A 20,198-nucleotide genomic window follows, 5' to 3' on the forward strand; every position below is an offset into this window, starting at 1 on the left:
CTTTTAAATCTATTTATGTTAGTTTTTTTATTGACATAGTCTTTTTCATTGAAAACTAAAATAATATTTTAAATCTTTTCGGTTTTCTGCCACTGACCAGCATACACACAGTGCCTTTTGTTTTAGTTTTAAAGCAATATTTAGTTGTAAGCCTAATGGACAATTTGCATAACTGTTGGGGTTCGACATACCCAAAATCCCTAAAGATGTAATCACTGGACTGTTCAACCATGCTGAACAAAACTGCCATCTTAAAAATTTTATTGAACGTATTTGGAAAATAAATAAGCTTGGGAAGAGGGCTGCTCATATAATCAATGAGAATGCCGAAGAAAAACAACCAATAAAATAAAACCCGGAAAGTCAATGAATCTGAAAAAAAAAACAATGAAAAAACCCCAAAAAAATGGAGAATGAATAAAATTCAATAAAAGCCTAAAATTGTAAGAATTAAAACCAAATACCTAACAGCAATAAAAGTGAGTCATTCACCAATATCCGTGATTTGCAAAGAAATTCAAATTCAACCGCCATCGATGGATACTAGCGAATAACTCAAATTGAACCGATGGCGGTTCAATTTTGAATTACCTTCCAAATCACGGAAAGTGGTGAATGACTCACTTTTATTGTTGTTAGGAATTTGGTTTTAATTCTTACAAGTTTAGGCTTTTATTGAATTTTATTCATCTTTTAATTTTTTTTTTTTCACATTCACATTGACTTTCCACGTTTTATTTTGTTGGTTTTTTCTTCGGCGCTTTCATTGATTATAGTTTTTCGTTTGACACTGAAGAAGAGACGCGTTTGTCCCCTCGAAATTTCCGCTTTGTTGTGTTTTGTCAGTATTTTCATTTGGCCTTTAAAAACCCGGCTGTCAGTATTTTCATTTTGGCTCGTTTTTCTTTCTTTATGTTATGTCAGGTCAATATCGTTAAGCAGTTTATTGATTATTTCTTTCTAGTTGGTCATATAAAAAAATAATGGTTTAAAAAATCTGGTGGCTGATTTCCTACAGTTTAATTTCTAGCCTGTAATTTGTTATATGGGGTTCTTATTTATTATTTTTTTTTCCACTTTTTGCCAGATTTGTGGAGTCCTGCATCACCTGCTTTCAATGTGATGTTTGAAGAAAGTCCTTTTCCTTTTGTCACCTCTTCCCTTTTCTTTTTTTTCAGCTCTTTGTTTCTGTGAGTACTATAGGCGTTCTTGCATGTTATGTCATTAAATGATTACCAATTTAATGCTTGAAAGTCTTGTTTTGTAATACCCCTCTTTTAAAGGCCGTGGAGCCTTTGTGGGGGATTTGTGATGGTGCTATTGAGTTGTTTTTGTTGTTGTTGAAATATATATCTTATGTTATGTAAATAGTAGTAGCAGCAGCTTAGAAGTAGTAGTAGTACAAGCAGAAGCATTAGCATAAGGGTACAAATATAGTATTTTGGTTAGTTCAACATCCCCCACAACAAGCCTTGTAATTTTCAACTTCACATACCAAATTGTTCCTAAGATATTGCACGCTAACAGCCTAAGATAACGCCCTTTTGACAGCTTGCGCACAGACGGCGTGTTTTGATTCAGTTAATCTTTCCCCCTTAATATCACCGGAAATATCCCCTTCATACCCTAAGCCGTAGCTGTAATAGTAGCAATAGTAGTAGTATCAACAGTGAGAGCACTAGTACTTGTAGCAATAGTAATATTAAGAAATTGCCTTTAGGTCAGTTGAACATCCCCCTCATCAAGTCCTGGAAATTTCAATGTAATACAAATAGCCGTTGCTATGACATTGCCGATACGCCCTTTTTATAACCTTCATATCCATATACTTCCTTAAATTTCATCTTAATACACTTTGCCCTACCAGTAGTTTAAATAGAAATAGTAGTTGGAGCGATGGTAGCAGTAGTAAATGTAGTAAATGTAGCAGTGGCAGTAATACTAGTAGTAGCGTGCGCATATTGCCGTATGGTCAATCGATTTTCCTCTTTAAGCATTCTCTGAAAGTTCCAACTTAATACCCAAATCCATTCCTGAGATATGCCCTTTTGAAAATCTGCATGCACATAGCGTATTTTGATTTATTTCAAATTTTCCCTCGATAATCTCCCATATTTTCACCTTTATACACTTAGCCTTAATAGTGCTTGCATCATATTAGCAGTGGTAGCAGTAGGAGAAGCAGTCGCATTAGTAGTGTTGTGTTAGTAGCACTAGTAACTGTAGTAGCAACAGTATCAATAGCAGTAGTAGCATGTAGATTTTGGTTAGTTATACACCTCCCGCATGTAACCCTAGAATTTTATTTTTAATATGGTAAGCCGTTCCAAAAAAATTGCTGATCAAGCATTTTGACGCCCTTTTCATCTTAATACTCTTAGCCTTACAAGCAGTTTCAATTGAAGTTGTAGTTGGAGTAGTTTAGTTGCAGTAGCAGTAGTAGTAGCAGCAGAAAAAGTAGTAGTTGTAGCAGTATTAGCAGTAGCATAAACAAACTGCGTTTTGGTGAATTCATCTTCCCCTTTAAGCATTCTCTGAAAGTTCCAACTTAATACCCAAGTCCATTCTTGAAATACGCCCTTTTGACAATCTGCATGCACTTAGTTTGTTTTGATTTAGGTCAAATTTGCCCTCAATATTCTATCAAATTTCCACCATCATACGCTTAGCCTTAATAGTACTAGTATCATAATAGTAGTGGTAGTAGTACTAGCAGTGCTATCTGTAAGGGTGTTGCATTAGTAGTAGCAGTAAAACTTGTAGTTGATAGCAGTAATATCATATACATGTTGCCTTTGGACCAGTTTAACCTCCTCTCATGCCGCCCAGGAAGTTTCATCTTAAAACGGCATGCCGTACCAATACGCCCTTTTGACAATGCACACAGTATGTTTAGTTTAGTTGAAATTTCCCCTCAACATTTCCTCAGATTTTCATTTCCATAGCTTCAGCATTAGTAGTACTCACCACAGAAGCTGTAGTTTTAGTGGTAGTAGTAGTAGTATACAGAAAAACACATTCGATGTTTTGTTTTATGTTTGTTTTTATGATTTCAAGGAGGCACACTTGTGCCTCTATAAAGAGGCGACCCACCACAATGTTAAGCGATTTCCGGTCCTAGCGGTCGCAGAGAGACAGCGATAATTGCTTTTTTTAGCCCAAGCTCATACTAAGAAACATGCAAAATTTCTCCCCCCTCCAACTTTATCTTCATTGGTAAAAGTGGGCCGGAAGTTTTAACCCTCCGACCACAGCCCCCCTTTAACGTTGTCCGATTGGGTTGAAATTTAGAGGTTAAGCTTTCCTAGGGCTCGGGAGCTTATCCTCGAAATTTCAGTTCAATCCGACCACTCCTTCTCTGTTTTCCAAAAACCAAATATAGCCACTTAAAGTTCAATTTTTTTTTTTATCCACGCCTACAGGCCACAGTTGGCAACTGATCCGGGTGAATGAGGACTCATTCGAAGCAGAATTAGACCTGTTAGGGCCTTTTGATATTTTCAGACCGAAAAAATTATCCCCCGAATTTACATTTACGAAAAGCCTCGTTTTCCTATAAGAGCCCATGTTAATTTTTCCCACCACAGCCCCCCTTTAACGTTGTTTGATCGGGCTGAAATTTAGAGGATAAGCTTTCCTGGGAACTGGGAGCTTATCCTCGAAATTTAAGCTCAATCTGATCACTCCTTCCCTGTTTTCCAAAAACCAAATATCAAGTTTTGTGGGGATTTGCTTGCGTCAAAAATAGATCCCACTTACTAAAAAACAATTACAATTGTGTCTTTTTAGTACAGCGGTCGATACTCCTGACTTTAGGCTGAAGACCCGGGTTTGATTCCCCGTCAGAGCAAATTTTTTATATACTGAATTTAAAGTTTAAAAAAAAAACTCAGTTTCTTTTTTAAATTATTTGAAAAAAATTAAGTTTTATAAAGAGTTAAAGAGGCTGAGTTACAAGATCGACCCTTAAAACACCCTGTCGAGAAAGAAAAGAATAATACTCAATCATCTAACAGTTAGTCAAGCAATAATAAGTAATAAACTGTACAAAAATGTGCAGAAACTATTTGAAAAGAACTACGTTTTCTAAAGAGTTAAAGAGGCTGAGTCACAAGTTCGAACCTTAAAACATACAGGGATTAGAGGGTACAGTTGGGGGGCTGCCGCCCCCCAAACCTCCCGCTTTCGCAGCCTTTAAATAAATAAAAAAAAAGTTTTTTTTTACTGAAAGTAAGGAGCGACATTAAATTTTAAAACGAACAGAAATTAGTCCGTATATGAAAGGGGCTGTCCCCTCCTCAACGCCTCGCTCTTTACGCTAAAGTTAGACTCTTTCTCAAAACTTTTTTTTTAACAATAAAAACTTTAGCGTAAAGAGAGAGGCGATGAGGAGGGCACAGCACCTTTCATATACGGAATAATTTCTGTTCGTTTTAAGTTTTAATGTCGCTCCTTACTTTCAGTTTAAAATTTTTTTTTATTTAAAGGCTGCGAAAGCGGGGGGTTTTGGGGGGCGGCAGCCCCCCAACTGTACCTTCTAATCCCTGTACGTTTTAAGGTTCGAACTTGTGACTCAGCCTCTTTAACTCTTTAGAAAACGTAGTTTTTTTCAAATAATATGTTTATACATCTTAAGATTTTGCGTAATAGAACACAGAAGCTAATAAGATTTTGGGAGAAAATTATGCCATAGGAAGTGTCATTTTATAAATGATCACATTCATTAGTGTGATAAGACAATAAAGCAGCAAAAATGCGTATATTTTCAAACTATAAAGTTTTCGTTGATAAAATATAATATTAATAGCCTAAGTAACCAACCCGCAATAAATTGACCGATGGCATTAACCCGATGGTATATAAGTTCTTCATGTGATTCGCATACCTATACAAGTTCCTATTATTTTAGCAATAGCTTATTCCCGTTTAGCAGCTAAGATAAGCAAAATTCAACAAACTAATGGAACTATACATTCTCAACTAGTACAAGTTAAATTTCATTGGGAATCGTTGGGACCAGCAGGTTGTCTCAATGATTTTGCATTATCCAAGAGTATAGGTAACTGACAAGGGTCCAAACTGGCGCTAATGTCGACAGAAAAAAAACTATCAACACCATCCAGCCTGTGGGAACATGAGCCATTTTTTTAAGCTCTATAGTAATTTTTCTGTCAGGAACTGATATCATATACGTATTCCTACCCTAATTTTATCATTTAATTAAATTAAATTAATTTTCCTTATTATCACACTGAAAAAATACCAACTATCACCAAATTCTAGGTGGCGTTGATAGTGTTTCTGTCGACACTAGGGCTAGTTTCAGCTCTTATAAATTGCCCATACTTTTTGGTCATTATCTCATATGTACCTTGGTATTTTCTCCCGCAAGAAAACAAATGAAAATTCCTGCCTGAATGTAGTGGCATCAATACAAGAAAATGGGGGGGGGGATGGTGGCAGGGCAAAATACTTTTTCAAGATATAAGAACAATTTTGGTTTTATTTTTTTTCAGTTCTTTCAATGGCAATACCAAAAAGCCGTTTTTCAGTGAAAATACCAAACAGGCTTTAAAGAATCTAGATGGTGGTAAAAACGGCCCCCTTCTCCAATTGACTCCATTACCTGAATGTGTTCAGGTAATTGCCTGCCAGAATACTTTTGATTATCATCATTATTGTCATGCCTAAATGACGCATCTCACATTTTCGAACTTCCAGGATATCTGCTAAAAACTAAATTTTAGCTGTTCTCAAAGCCTAGATTTATATTAATATAAATCATAGAATCCTGTTGACCAATATAAATCAACAGAATAAAAGTATGACTGAACAAACGTTGCCCCTTCTGAGTCCCCTTTGAGAATATCTTAGCAAGCGAGTTTAGAGAAATATCTCAGAAGTGTGAAAATATAGGATGAGATCTTTAGGTGTTACAGCGCCATCCGTTCTCAAACATTGCATAAAGGGATATTTTAAGCCCCCTGTGTTAAAAGTAATTACTATCATAAGGTCGATTGACTCAGTTAGTAAGGTTAATGGACAACATTGATAGGCCAACTGATAGGTTTTTTTTCGGCTCTTCTGTAAAATTCACTTTTGAAGATAATCCCATCTGAATTCACGCAGCTCGTGACTTCTCCGTTAAGATAAAACACAAATAATCTTAGTTTTTATTAAATGTAAGAAATCTGGTTAAAAGCAGTTTACAACTGTGATAGTCTATAATTTATTACCTTACTGAAGTTTTGAACGTCACAGTTTAATTGTTAACTTGGTAAGTGGTTTTTGTTTTAATTGGTCAGTAGGTAGGGCGTGAAAGGACTTTCACTGGCTAAACAAGATGTAAAATAGTGAGCAAGCACAAGCTATAACATTATTCTTGATCAATTACTTCAATTACTTGATCTGTTATAAGAATTGGACATTGCCAATCATCTGGTAAAGCAACCATATGTAAAGCAAATTTCGAGTAGCAATACTAATGTTCTGGGAACAAGATCTCTTAGTCCTCCATTAAAAAAAAAAAAAAAAAAAAAAAAAAAAAAAAAAAAACCTGGTACATCAAAGTACAATTTGTAATCCAAGGTTTTACGATAAAGTTTATTAAAAAAATATCATACCAAAATTATATATTCAACAAAGCAATCAATCGATATAAAGACGCTCATGTAAAAATAATCCTTATAGATTTAGAAGAAAAAAGACACTGGCAAACATCGGCAGTAAATACGCTTGAAATGGAGTAAAAATCAAACACAGCACAGACAAAATAAAAACTCACATAAAACGACAAAGGAAAAAAGGGAAAGTTAAATAAGTAAAAAAGAAAGAATAATTACTATTCAGTCACGCATTATTTACATAATATAAAAATAGCATAAATGTTTAAGACCCATTGAAGGTATTTGAAGGTCTTGTTACAATATGATGCTATTCGATGCCGTATTTATTTATACACCTTTAAAGATTTGTTGTAATAGACAATGAAGCCACTAAGGCTTTAAGGGGAAAATTTATCTCCATATGGAGCCATTTGAATAAGTGACCTCATTCACCAGTGTAACACGGTAATATCAAAGCGGCAAAAATGCGCATGATTTCAAACTATAAGATTTAAGTTGACAAAATATAATATTAAAATATAACGGACAAACCTAAATTATTATTGTAAGCCCTTGATATGCTTTCACTCCTTTGTAATTCCAGCATGCGTAAATAAAAACATATTGTACATCGTGCACGACGCCATAGAACACGTCAGTGAGCCGTTTATGTCTCCAAAAACACACACACAAAAAAAAATTTAACACGAATTGCTAATGCATTGAGCAAAAACTTCAACTAAGTACCGGAAAACAAATTTGATCACTTATTTATTTTACCGTAGCACACAGGCATAATATGCATTCAGTGAGTCTTAGAGTCAAAAAACAATTTGAAGGAAATATTTTAGTTATAATTTGAAAGTTTAGAACTAAAGCACCAAATGCCCCAGTTAGAAATTTTTTTTACTCGTAATTACCCGTATACTTCTTTTAATTAAAATTCGCAACTAAAAGGCCTACAGATTCATTTATATTGTCTAGTGTTATCTTCTATTCATTAAATTTATATAGTTTATTTATTAGAGATTCAAAATCTGGTTGGATTTGGTATGAAAAAAGACAAAAAACACTTTCACTACACCAGATTCGTCATAATTCCTATGTGATTTTTCTTATAAATTCCGAATTTAAAGAAAAATGATGCTTAATTTACTTTTACAGAAAAATTATCCATAATAGGGACTAGGGACATGCGACTGGCAGCAAAAACTATTTAAGTTTTGGACAGTTTATGTTTCATCGGGCAGTTTACGTTTCAACACCAGTTTCATTTTAAACCAACACGATCTTGTACTGTCAAAAACAGAATGAGGAAAATAGTTCAACTTGACAATTCTGTACCAAGAACAACTTGATATGAAAAAGCAAAGTTCGACATTATTTATCCCTTCTTTTTATATCGCTAAATTTCCTGTTATCGAGCTAGCTTTCCTTTGTACCACTATAGATTAGACATTGAACGGAGAAAAGCATTAATGTCTATCTAAACACAACTAATAACTTTGTCAACTGTTTTCAAATCGCTAAGGGATAAATTTTTATATATTTTGAACAATCTGCTAGCTAAAAGGCGAACATGGAACTCGATGCACTTTAACACTGACTGCAAATGTGCTAATCGCTATCCTCGTAAATTCAAATAGGGGGCGGGATACTGGGGTAAATTTGCTACTTGGAGTCAGTGTTAGAAGGTGAATTGACTTGTATGTTCATCTTCTAGCTAGAAAATTAATCGATATATGGATACTGAATTGAAATGATTAATCAAAATAAAAATTTACTCGTATAGGATAAATAATACACAAATAATTTAACACTTTACAGAAACATTATTTATAAATTTTAGTAGACTTCCGTATCGGTAGAATTTTACATCAAGGAAAATTTTATAGGGACTCTTAAGCCAGGCTCTAACAGAAAATGGTAAATTATGCAAAATAAAAAAAGTTTGATCACTGCTGTTAAGTGAATTATAGCTGAGATGTTTGATTGAAAGTGAAAATACTGTAAGTCCTTCTAGAAAAAATTCTTGAAACTAAAAAGGATTCCTATGAACATTGTTACTGCATCTAAAGTTTTAACACATCTGGCATGATTATCAAAAACTGTTAGGTAAGTTGTATCAGAGGGAGGGTGAGCAGGGCAGCGCACGGATGATCCTCCTCGGGAAGATTAAAGAGCAATTGAACAAACACAATACTGCTACCCCAGAGGCAGTTTAGGGAGGAAGGAGACAGAAACTTGTCCCGGGCGCAGAAATCTTAGGGGCGCAATTTTTGATTCCATAATATTTTGTATTCAAATCTGTTTGTATTTTACAGGATATCGTCTTGTAATAAGATGGAAAGCCGTGCTGCTGGAAGAAAATGACGTTGTTAATGAATGAAATTTTTGTTCAAATTGGTCTGAAAATTTTTGGGAGACAGGGAGGGGGTTAATCAAGATCCTGTCCCAAGCGCAAGTTTACCAGAATTGCCATTATGCCGACCCTTCCTTTAAGAACAGCTTAGCAAACAGTTTATGGCAACTGTCTAAGACGAATAAAAATTTCAGATAGGAACTTTAGGTGCAACAGTAATGACATCTATAAAAGCATGCAAAAAGTATATTTTTTACAAGAGCAAAAACAAAAACCCTTTATTTATTTCAAGTTGAATTTTGAAAGCCCCGAATTTTTCAATTCTCAGTCGAAACAGAAGTTTCATAAGTTACTCATATGAAAAGTTTTTCTATCAGATGACGTAAAAACAGCTGTCAAAGCCAAATTTGACCCCTGTAAAATTTTCATAAATTAGCTCTATTTTTTTATTTCTTTGTATTTTTGTTTGCAAAATTCTCTTGGTTATTCCAAAACGAAGCCACTAACATAGGCACTACTACACGTACTAAGAGGCCCCTGATTTCAGATAAATACGCATAAAAACCACTAGTCAGGTAGTCAATATTATAGAAGTAGATAAGTTCACTAACTATTTAAATAGAATACAAATCACAGTAAAAACATATTTAAAAGCACCCGGAGTCATCGAAGTCTGTAAATCCAATATATAGTTATTGGAGTAGTAAGTATTCAAAACATCCGTTATCCATCCTTAATGTAATAAACTGGATTACTGAGTTGTGCCAATGGTAAAATGCAGTCACAATCCAAATATGCCACCACTGGTGTGACGACCCAACAAAGTCGACTTTTCCTGGAAAATTAATATTTCCTCTTAAAATAACTTAATGTGTAAAAGACATGTTTGACATTCTAACAAAGTGATTTCCAAATATTTTTTTAGATTTGCCTTAGGTCCAGTAAATTGAATTTTCATTTTATTTTTTTTCTGCTACTGAACTTTATCTCTCATTTTATCTTACTTTTTCCGAATATGATTTTTGAAAGCAGTTGCAAGACGAACCTTAGGGATCATTAGAGAGGACGCTGCAAATCACACACGGCCCGAGAAATGCAAATTGAAGCTTTGTTTTCGTGTTCCACTCAGCTTAAATTAAAGATACCCTGATGGGGGTTCGCCAGTTTCGTGATACCCTTTGGTACTTCCAATAACCCGTCGAGCAGTTTCTTGCAGGGACTCTGCACCCACCAAACAGGAAGTTCTATTTGCATATATGAAGGTGACTTTTGGGGCTAGGCTGCTATATCTATGGTGGCATGCTTGTTGTAAAACCATACTACTTATGGAAAATAATTTTTTTTTTGTCACAAGTAGTAAGCAAAATCTCCACGATCGGTAAAATATGAGAAAACTCTTGCGAATCCTATTTTGATTTATGAGGAGTACAAATAAAATAAACAAAAGGGTGAAAAAACGAGGATTTTGTCAGCCAGTGGCGAACCATGAAGACGAAGAAACAAGCAAATATTTCGACAAGGACCTCCGCCAAGTCGTCCTCAGTGCTAAACAAAAAAGAAAGAAAAGAAAAAAGAGAAAGAAACCAACGAAAATCGAACCTTTCCAAGTTTGCTTGACAACGACAGAACAAAAACTCAAGAAGAATCAAATTGGAATCAATGAAAAAGAAATTTACCAAGATGATTGAGCAATAATCCTTTGTTTTGCTATAGCTTTAGCTGTTGTAGAAATTCGGACTTCATTTAATGTGCAAATAGAGTCTCTCAAGTTAGACCTGGTGAAAATATTTATTGAGTCATCCAAAATTAACTTTTTATAAATTGGGCTTAATAAAATATCTCCAGTGTCTCTATTTATTGCTAAATTTTGGTTTATGTATTTTTTTTATCTCAATTACCTCTTTAAAAGATTGTGGTAGGCCATTTACAGTAGATATTAAGGCTGCCTCTCTGAGTTTCATTTGTCATGTATAGCCAGTTTGGTCTTAGAATGTATTTAGTACAAAAACAATGGGTGCTTTTCGTTTCCATATTAACTAGAAACTCTAGATTGCCATTGTCAAAACCCTTATCCCACAAGGAATATCTTTTGATCTTAGACTATCAATGTCAGTTACATTTCTAGAATTCAAGAATAACTACACTGAAAGAAGGACATTGTCCACTTTGAAACACCTCAAAAATCTAAAACATCGACTCCAATTGGATTAATTCGTTTATTCTAGGATAGCTTAAGCATAACAAAAATCCAGGTTCGGCTTGTAATGCAAGTGAAATGTATAGAATCACGGGGTGGGGCCCTGGGTGGAGGGATTTTGAAGATTAAAATTACGTAAATAAAGAGTATCAACAGTAAAGTGGTAACGTATTTTTTTTATCTTAAACTAAGGCTCCCAAGAAAAATCATTAAGCATTAAAACTACAAAACCTGCATAAATACAATTGTTGAGTAAAAATAATCGAGGAGAAATTAAAAGAAATGGTCAAATGTCATGTTTTTCTTTTAATTCATTTTTCACAGCACAGATTGTAAATGTCAATACAAGAAAATCCTACACATCTGGTTACATTTCTTCCTAGCCAATTAAAACAACCAACTAATATTTCACAAATCACAAGGAAAAGTCAGCTACGATATTTGTGGCTGGTTATTCTTACCATCAATTTTACCAATCAATATCGATATTTTGGTTAGATCATAATAAATTGGTATTTGATACTTATTTATTTGATTGCGTGAAAACTTGTAAAACCACGTTTGTTTTAAATATAAAAAACCGGAACTTCAATTTTTAATGAAAAAGACCTCTATGTGTATCTAAACAGTTTTCAGTTTTAGCTGGTGGCACATTTAAACAAAAAAAAGGGGGTGAAAAGCCAGCGAAACATGGCTAAGAAATAGATGGCACCAAAGAGCTTAAGAAGGTATAGCTTTCCTTTGAAGGTTTAGTTGTCTTTGGGAAACACTGTTAATGTTTTAATACTGGCAGACAAAAAGCGTTGTTAAATTTAACGCACTAGTTTACTTATTTTTGGGTTCAATGTGACAACAGTATTGAAAACATCATTTTTCCCCAGAAACTTCAATTTTGAAAAAAAAGGAAATAAACATTTCCAGATATCAATAGACATAAGATGCATCCAGAGGAAAAATGTTTTTATTTTGATGTTCTTAGTGGTTTAAAATTTGGAGTTCTTTTTTTTAATAATAATGAGATTTAATTGATGAGACTGGGGATAAGTTGAGTTTCTTTTATTTTTAGAAAATCAGTGTAAACAGTTCAACACAGTAAGTTATGAAACAGTTCGTGGTAACGAACTGTAAGTAAGGAGCGACCCGGCTCAATGGTAACTAAAACTCTAAAAAACGGAATTTTGATACCAATAGATACATCAAAAGAATCAGATTGTTATGCGGATTTCAAGTACGAGTTATAAGTTTATGATTTTCATCAAATTTAGTCTTACCTATCAAAATCTACGCGCCAGAGAAAATTTTGCTGATTTTCGAAAAAAGGGAAAAAAACCCCCAAATAATTATATAACCTTAATGATAATCACATCATTATATTCAGCGTATAAGAGAACCCTACTGTAGAGGTTTCAAGCTCCTATCTACAAAAATGTGGAATTTTCCATATTTTGCCAGAAGAAAGATCACGGATGCGTTTTTATTTGTTTTTTTTTTTCCCAGGGATGATCATATCGACCAGTGGGTCCTAGAATATAGTGGAAGGGCTCACTGGAACGGAAATTAAAAGTTCTAGTGCCCTTTTTAAGTGACTAAAAAAATAGAGGGCAACTAGGCCCCCTCCCACGCTCATTTTTTTCCCAAAGTCATCTGATCAAAATTTTAAGATAGCCATTTTGTTCAGCATGGTCGAAAAAATTATAACTATGTCTTTTAGGATGACTTAATCCCTCAAAGCCCCCAGGAGGAGGGCTGAAAGTTATGAACTTTACCCAATGTTAACATATAGTATTGGTTATTGGGACCCGGCTCAATGGTAACCGAAACTCTAGAAAACGGTATTTTGATACAAATAGATACATCAAAAGAATCGGATCTGATTTCAAATATATAAGTTTCATCAACTTTAATCCTACCCATCAGAAGTTACGCGCCTGAGAAAATTTGGCTGATTTTCGAAAAAAGGGGGAAAGACCCCCTAAAAGTTATAGAACCTGAATGAAAATCACACCATCATATTCCGCGTATCAGAGAACTCTACTGTAGAAGTTTCAAGCTCCTATCTGCAAAAATGTGGAATTTTTTATTTTTTTTTGTCAGAAGAAAGATCACGGTTGCGTGTTTTTTTTTCCCAGGGGTGATCGTATCGACCCAGTGGTCCTAGAATATCGTGAGAGGCCTCATTGGAATGGAAATTAAAAGTTCTAGGTCCCTTTTTAAATAACCGAAAAATGGAGAGCAACAAGGCCCCCTCCCACACTCATTGTTTTCCCAAAGTAACCCGATCAAAATTTTGAGATAACCATTTTCTTCAGCATGTTCGAAAATATTAGAAGTATGTCTTTTAGGATGACTTAATCCCCCGAAGTTCCCGGGAGGAGGGCTGAAAGTTATGAACTTTACCCAATGTTAACATATAGCATTGGTTATTGGGAAGTATACAGTACATACGTTTTCAGGGGAGATTTTTCCTGGTAGTGGGGGGGGGGTCGGGCCGGGACTTACGCCGGGGGGGCCTCCGCCCCCTCCCCCCCGAAATCTCACTATTTTTTTCATTTTCCCATAATTTTCTGATTTTTGTCACAGAATAATGGGTTTGAAGGATTTGCCCCCCCCCCCCCGAAACAAATTGGGCCCTCCTCCCGAAACAAATTCCAGCGTACGTGCCTGGGGTCAGGGGTAATGTAGGAGGATCTTTCCATGAAGGAAGTTTTCATGGGGGAAGGGACATTGCTATGAAGGGGATACCGGAATTCCCAGCATTATTTAAAAAAAGATCAGAAATTAAATATAAAAAAAAAAGTTTTTCAACTGCAACAGCAGCAACATCAAAACTTTTAACGAGCAGAAAATATTGCATATATGATTGGGTTCACCCCCTAGTCAATATATCACTCTTTAAGCCAGAGATTTTTTAGTACTTTCATAAGAGCTATTTATTCCAATTAACGACCTTTGTGATTAAGCGGTCATTTTTAAAGAATTGGAACAAAATTTGAACTTTCGCTTAAAGAGCAAGGTATTGACTAGGGGCGAACCCCTAATGTATGTATTAAAAATATATGAATATAGAAGTTCGTTACGTAAATTAATTCGAAAGTTACGTATATTTATTACTAATAAAAACGTTCGTAAATAAAATGAAACAAGTTTCGAGAAAGCCATTTAACCAAATAAAAGTAAATTAATGAGACAATTTTGTTTTAATTATTCATGTTCTGTGAGCCAAGATCAAAACCTGCATTTATACAAAAATGTTCAAAAATTAAATTAAAAAAAACAAGTTTTTTTAACTGAAAGTAAGGAGCGACATTAAAACTTAAAACGATGAAGTTTTTTATTGTTTAAAAAAAATAGAGTTGTGAGAAAGTCAAACTTTAGCGTAAAGAGCGAGGCGTTGAGGAGGGGACAGCCCCTTTCATATACGGAATAATTTCTGTTCGTTTTAAGTTTTAATGTCGCTCCTTACTTTCAGTTAAAAAAAACTTGTTTTTTTTATTTAATATATTAAGAAACCACAATATGTAGCAAATTGTATCGATAGTAGGTGAAAGAAAAAAGAAGATTTGTGAAGCAGGATCTATTTGGCTCAGCGGCTCTGGCTCGCCCTCCTCGCGAATGGCTCTGGCTTGTTTCTGAATACTGTCAGTGTGCTCAACCCCATCTATAAATTCCACGACCATAACTTGAGCCAAAGAGATAAAAACAAATAATATTGGCCAGATTTTTCAAAATTTCGGGGTTAGATTTCACTGAAAAACATGGAATCACACTACACTTTCTGACAAAACTTTTTCGAATGTAAGAATGGAATAAATAGTGAAACCTAGCGATAACTGTGCCTCCTTTCTTCGTCCTATGTCAATGGTTTGGGCAAACACGAGGACAGAGCGAATTTTAAACTACACCTTTAAATTGATTAAAAACGTGACTTCGCCTTTCAGCTTCTGTTTTAAATATATCGACTTGGATCACCGAATTGTTCGGGCTATTTACCATCTATTTGTATATCTATTTACCATCATTTTTAAATTCATCTATTTATATCTATTCACCATCTCCATGATCTTAGAGATGGTAAATAGATATTAAGAGCCAAATGTTCAGGAATTTATGTCACTCATTTTCTCTTTTCTTACCCTTAAGAACTTCAGCAACTTATAACAATTTAACTTTACAAATAGTAGTTTTATTGACCGTCAAAACCCTTTGGTATTAGAAAAGACAAAATCAAGTCCAGTTAGAAACTAGAGTATAGAAGGAGTTGTCATAGAAACTTCGAAAGGGAGTCATTCGATTGGAAAAATCGGAAGTTCTAGTGCCCTTTTAAGAGTCAAAAGTGATTCGAAGGCAACCTCCACTTATCATTTCCCAAAACACATCCAATAAAAATTTTGAGATAGCCATTTTGTTCACCACAGTTGAAAGATCCTGTAATTAAGTATTTGGAGATGAAACCCTACCCCCCCCCCGACCCCATAGTCCTCAGAGCAAGGGCTATAAGCTATACTCGGTTATAAGCTATACGGTTTTTAAAGAAGGGGTGGTCGTATAAACTTCAGAGGGACCTCATTCGATTGGAAGTCAGAAGTTCTAATGGCCTTTTTAAGAGACAAAACTGATTTAAGGGCTACTAGGCCCCCCCCCCCCTCCCCCGACGACTTCTTTTCCCCAATTGCATCCAATTTGAATTTTGAGATGGTCGTTTTATTCAAAATAGGAAAAAGATCATATGTCAACACCTTTGGGGTTAAAACAAGCCCGCAGAACCTGGGGGAAGGGTTGTAAATTATGACTCGCAGGCATATAAGGTCTGTATGGAAAGGATGGTCGTATAAACGTTAGACGAGGCTCATTTGATTAAAATTTGAAATTTTAAGTTTCCTTTTAAGAGTCAAAGTGACAGAGGGAAAATACCCCCCCCCCCCCGCCCCCAAGCCTTCTTTCTCCCAAATGCATCTGATCGGAAATGTGAGATACTCGTTTTGTTCAAAATACTCCGAAGAACACATAGCAATGCCTCCAAGGTTGATAGAACCCACCAGAGCCCAGGAGCAAGAGTTCCAAGGTATGCCCCGAGGGCATATAAAGTTTTTATGGAATGGCCGGTCGTATAAACTTTGGATGGGCTCATTTGATTAGAAAAATTGGAAGTTTTAGTGCCCTTTTTAAGAGTCAAAAGTGATTGGAAGGCAACCAGCCACCCCACGCTCATCATTTCCCAAAACACACCCAATCAAAATTTCGAGACGGCTATTTTGTTCAGCATTGTTGAAAGGTCCAGTAATTTTGTCTTTGGGGATGTCAAACCCCCCACAGCCATCAGGGCAAGGGCTGTAAGTTAAGTAATTCATTCATTGTTTAAATATGGTATATGTTATTGAGAAAGGTTGGTATGTTTGACCTTTACTTTTCTAAAGACGAAAGGCATTCAGATGAGCCTTTAAGAGTATGTTGAGGGGAGTGTTGAACTTATAACAAAACCCGTTATATGCATCCGGGTCGTCAAAAGGTTGTAAGTCAGGAATGACTGAGTATATTAATTTGGAACTTTCAGAAAATGATGAAAATGATAAGGAGATGATCAATTGATCAAGCAGGCAATATTTATAAGTTACTACTACAACCACAATTACTACCATTCCTACTACTACTACTGCTACTACTACTGCTACCAGCAAAACTACTGCTTCGGTAGTGAGTACTACCAAGGCTGAGGATATTGAAATAAACATCTGAGGAAACGTTGAGGGGAAACTTGAACTAAATGAAAACATAGGATGTTCATACAGATTGCTGACATGGGCGTATGAGCAATTTTTTGGAACGGCTTACTGTATCAAGAGGAAACTTCTGGCGTATCATGAGTGGGATGTTCAACTGACCAAAAGGCAACATGTACCTGCTACTACTGCTATTAATACTGCTGATACTCCTGTTCCTACTACTATCACTACTATTATGATTCTAGTACTATCAAGGCTACACATATGTGTATAAAGGTGAGTCTGAGTGTAGGATAAGTCTACGAAGGTGAAAATTTGACACAATATCCAGAAGAAATTTGAACTAAATCAGAACACACTATGTGCATGCAGATTGTCAAAAGGGCGTATCACAAGAACAAAATTTGGGTATTATGTTGGAACTTTCAGAGAATGCTTAAAGGAGAAGATTAATTGACAAAACGTTAATATGTGCATGCCACTAATAATCTTACTATCACTGCTACTTTTGCTGATGCTACTGATGCTACTGCTACTACTGCTACTACACTACTCCAACTACTACTTCAATTGCTACAACTTGTAAGGTTTAGAATATTAAGATGAAAATGACGTCAAAGGGGTTCAAAAGAGCACATCACCGATATTTTCAGAACGGCTTTACCGTATCAAGGTAAAAATTCCGGAGCATCATGAGGGGGATATTCAACTGACCAAAGGCAACATGTACATGCTACTACTGTTATTAATACGGCTGCTTTTACTGTTACTACTATTACTAATTCCGCACTACTACTGCTACTTCTCTTACTACTGCCATTACTACTGTGATACGAGTACTGTTCAGGCTAAGTTAATGAAGGCGAGAATTTGAGAGAATATTGAGGGCAAATTTGAACTAAACTAAAAGACACAATGTGCATTCAGATTATCAAAAGGACGTATCTCAAAATTGATTTGGGTATTAAGTTGGAACTTTCAGAGACTGCCTAAAGTAGAAGATCAATTGCCCAAAAGGCAATATGTGCGCACTACTACTAATACTATTACCACTGTTACACCTACTAGTTCTACTACTACTATTACTATTACTCCAACCACTACTTCTTTTGCAAATACTTGTAAGGCTAAGAGCATTAAGATGATAATTTCAAAAGTATATGAATATAAATGTTATGAAAAGGCCATATCGTCAATGTCAATAGCAGTGGCTTATTATATTTGGCAATATTTGCATCCTAATGCAACTGCTTGTCCTCATATAATTACTGCTACTGCTACTACAACTGCTACTGTTATTATTAATTCTACTGCTAATACTGCTACTAAAGGTAAGGCTACTACTATTAATTCTACTGCTACTACTTCTACTACTGCTACTAATGTTACTAACGGTGCTACTAGTGATGCTATTACTACCGGTGCTGCTACTACTGCTACTAAAGCCAAGAGCATTATGATGAAAATTTTGAGCAACATTGAAGCACACTATGCCCACACAGGTTGTCAAGAGCTCGTATCAGCAATGCTTCCGGAATGGTCGATATTATTAAGTTAAAACTTTCATCGCGTGTTGAAAGGGATAATGAAGAAAACCAAAGATGCTATGTGCCTACTGCTATTAATGCTACTATTGCTACTACACTATTGCTACTATACAGGCTAAGGGTATTAAGGTGAAGCTTTCAAGGAATATTGGGGCGGATGTTTGACTAAATCAAAACAAACTATGCGCATGTAGATTTTTAAAACGGTGACAAAGCAATATCTCAAGAACGGCTTACATTTTTAAGTTAGACCTTTCAGGGTATGTTGTGGCGGATTTTGAATTAGCCAGAAGACACTATGTGCATGCTTTTAATACTATTTCTATGTTTACTGTGACTAATGGGTCTAAGGGTATTAAGGTAGAACTTTTAGGGAACGTTTAAGAGAAGTTTCAATTAAACGAAAAGACCATACGCATGCAGGTTTTTAAAAGGGCATTTAAGCAATATAATAGGCAGTGCTGCTCAATCATAGCTAGTAATATCATTGAATCTCTTAAAGGAGCTAATTCGATTGTAAATTAAAAGTTCTAGTGCCGTTTTTAAGAATAAGCAGCCATACTCCTTAGCCTATAATTTTCCAAATACTTCCAACCAAAATTTTGAGACAGTCCTACAGTTATGCAATTTACCCAGATTAGCACCGCAGATTACCAGATTACCGCAGATTAGTCGTACTGAGGGAAAACGACTTGGAATGGAGATTATTTTTATTTGTTTTTTTAATTGTTATTTTTTATTATGGTTTGCTGGTCTTTTGGGGCATGGTGTGGTTTCTCTTAACGTGGGATTAATATTTGATAATGGATAGAGATAATCGTGAAATTCCATCATCAAGGTTAAAAGAATTTGAGCGGAATTCTCTTTCATTTCAGTCAATTTTTCAAACTATTGTAGCTGGTGATGATGAAGATACTTCTAGTAATTTTGATATCCCAAAAAATCAATATATATTTATGAATGAGCTGGTAAGAAAAAATGTAAATACAAGTAGGATGTCGTTGTGGAATTGCCGGGGTTGGAGGACTGCGCAGGATGTGATTGAAACTTTTTTGTCGGATTCAGATACAGATATATTAGGCCTATGTGAAACTTTTTTAGATGATTTTTCAATTGAAAATATACATGTAAAAGATTACCAATTTTTTCACATCGGTCGGAAAAGACAAAAACAAGGGGGTCTAGGTGTTTTGATTAAAAATTGCATACCAGCACGTATAAGGATTGATTTTTTGCCAATGAATATTGAAATGATTTTTGAATCTTGTGTAGTTGAATGCTCTTTTCCAAATAATCGGAAGTTTTTAATTGCAGTTATTTACCGTACTCCGTCATCCAGCCAGATGGAATTTAAAAATCATTTTGAAAGTATGTTGGATAAATTAGCTAGTCTTAATACTCCTTATTTAGTTATGGGTGATTTTAATATTGATTTAATGAAACTCCTATCTGCAGATCAGAATAGAATAGATAGAAATATTTTGCAGTTTTTGGAGGGCCCACTATCTTATGGAATAAACCCCGTATGTTTTGTGCCCTCTAGAATAGCTGATACATCATTTTCACTTATTGATAATATTTTTTCACCTTATAGTGCTGTTAATACATTTATTATTCCTGATGATTCATCTGACCACTGTATTATTATGTCTGATTTTCTTATAAATTTCCCGCATAATAAAAAAAATCAAACACAGCGTAGAGATTTTTCACATAAAAATGTGTTAAGGTTAAAAGAAGGGCTTGGTGATGTTGATTGGAGTCCTG

The 20,198-nt window shown here is 35.1% G+C and overlaps 1 protein-coding gene across 3 annotated transcripts in view; it reads right to left on the reverse strand.

Moving 5' to 3' along the window:
• Window positions 1-6,595: 6,595 nt before the first annotated feature.
• LOC148951960 (progestin and adipoQ receptor family member 3-like) overlaps window positions 6,596-20,198 on the reverse strand; it is a 71,215-nt gene continuing 57,612 nt past the window's right edge. For all 3 annotated transcript variants that reach the window (XM_089089448.1, XM_089089449.1, XM_089089450.1), the window contains exon 7: window positions 6,596-9,802. In XM_089089448.1, the coding sequence (XP_088945574.1) occupies window positions 9,660-9,802 (143 nt within the window). In that variant the 3' untranslated portion in view covers window positions 6,596-9,659. The remainder of the gene's footprint in view (window positions 9,803-20,198) is intronic.

The sequence above is a fragment of the Artemia sp. Qi Xiang Cuo genome, chromosome 5, assembly GCF_049724085.1.
Source record: "Artemia sp. Qi Xiang Cuo chromosome 5, ASM4972408v1, whole genome shotgun sequence".
Lineage (NCBI taxonomy): Eukaryota > Metazoa > Arthropoda > Branchiopoda > Anostraca > Artemiidae > Artemia > Artemia sp. Qi Xiang Cuo.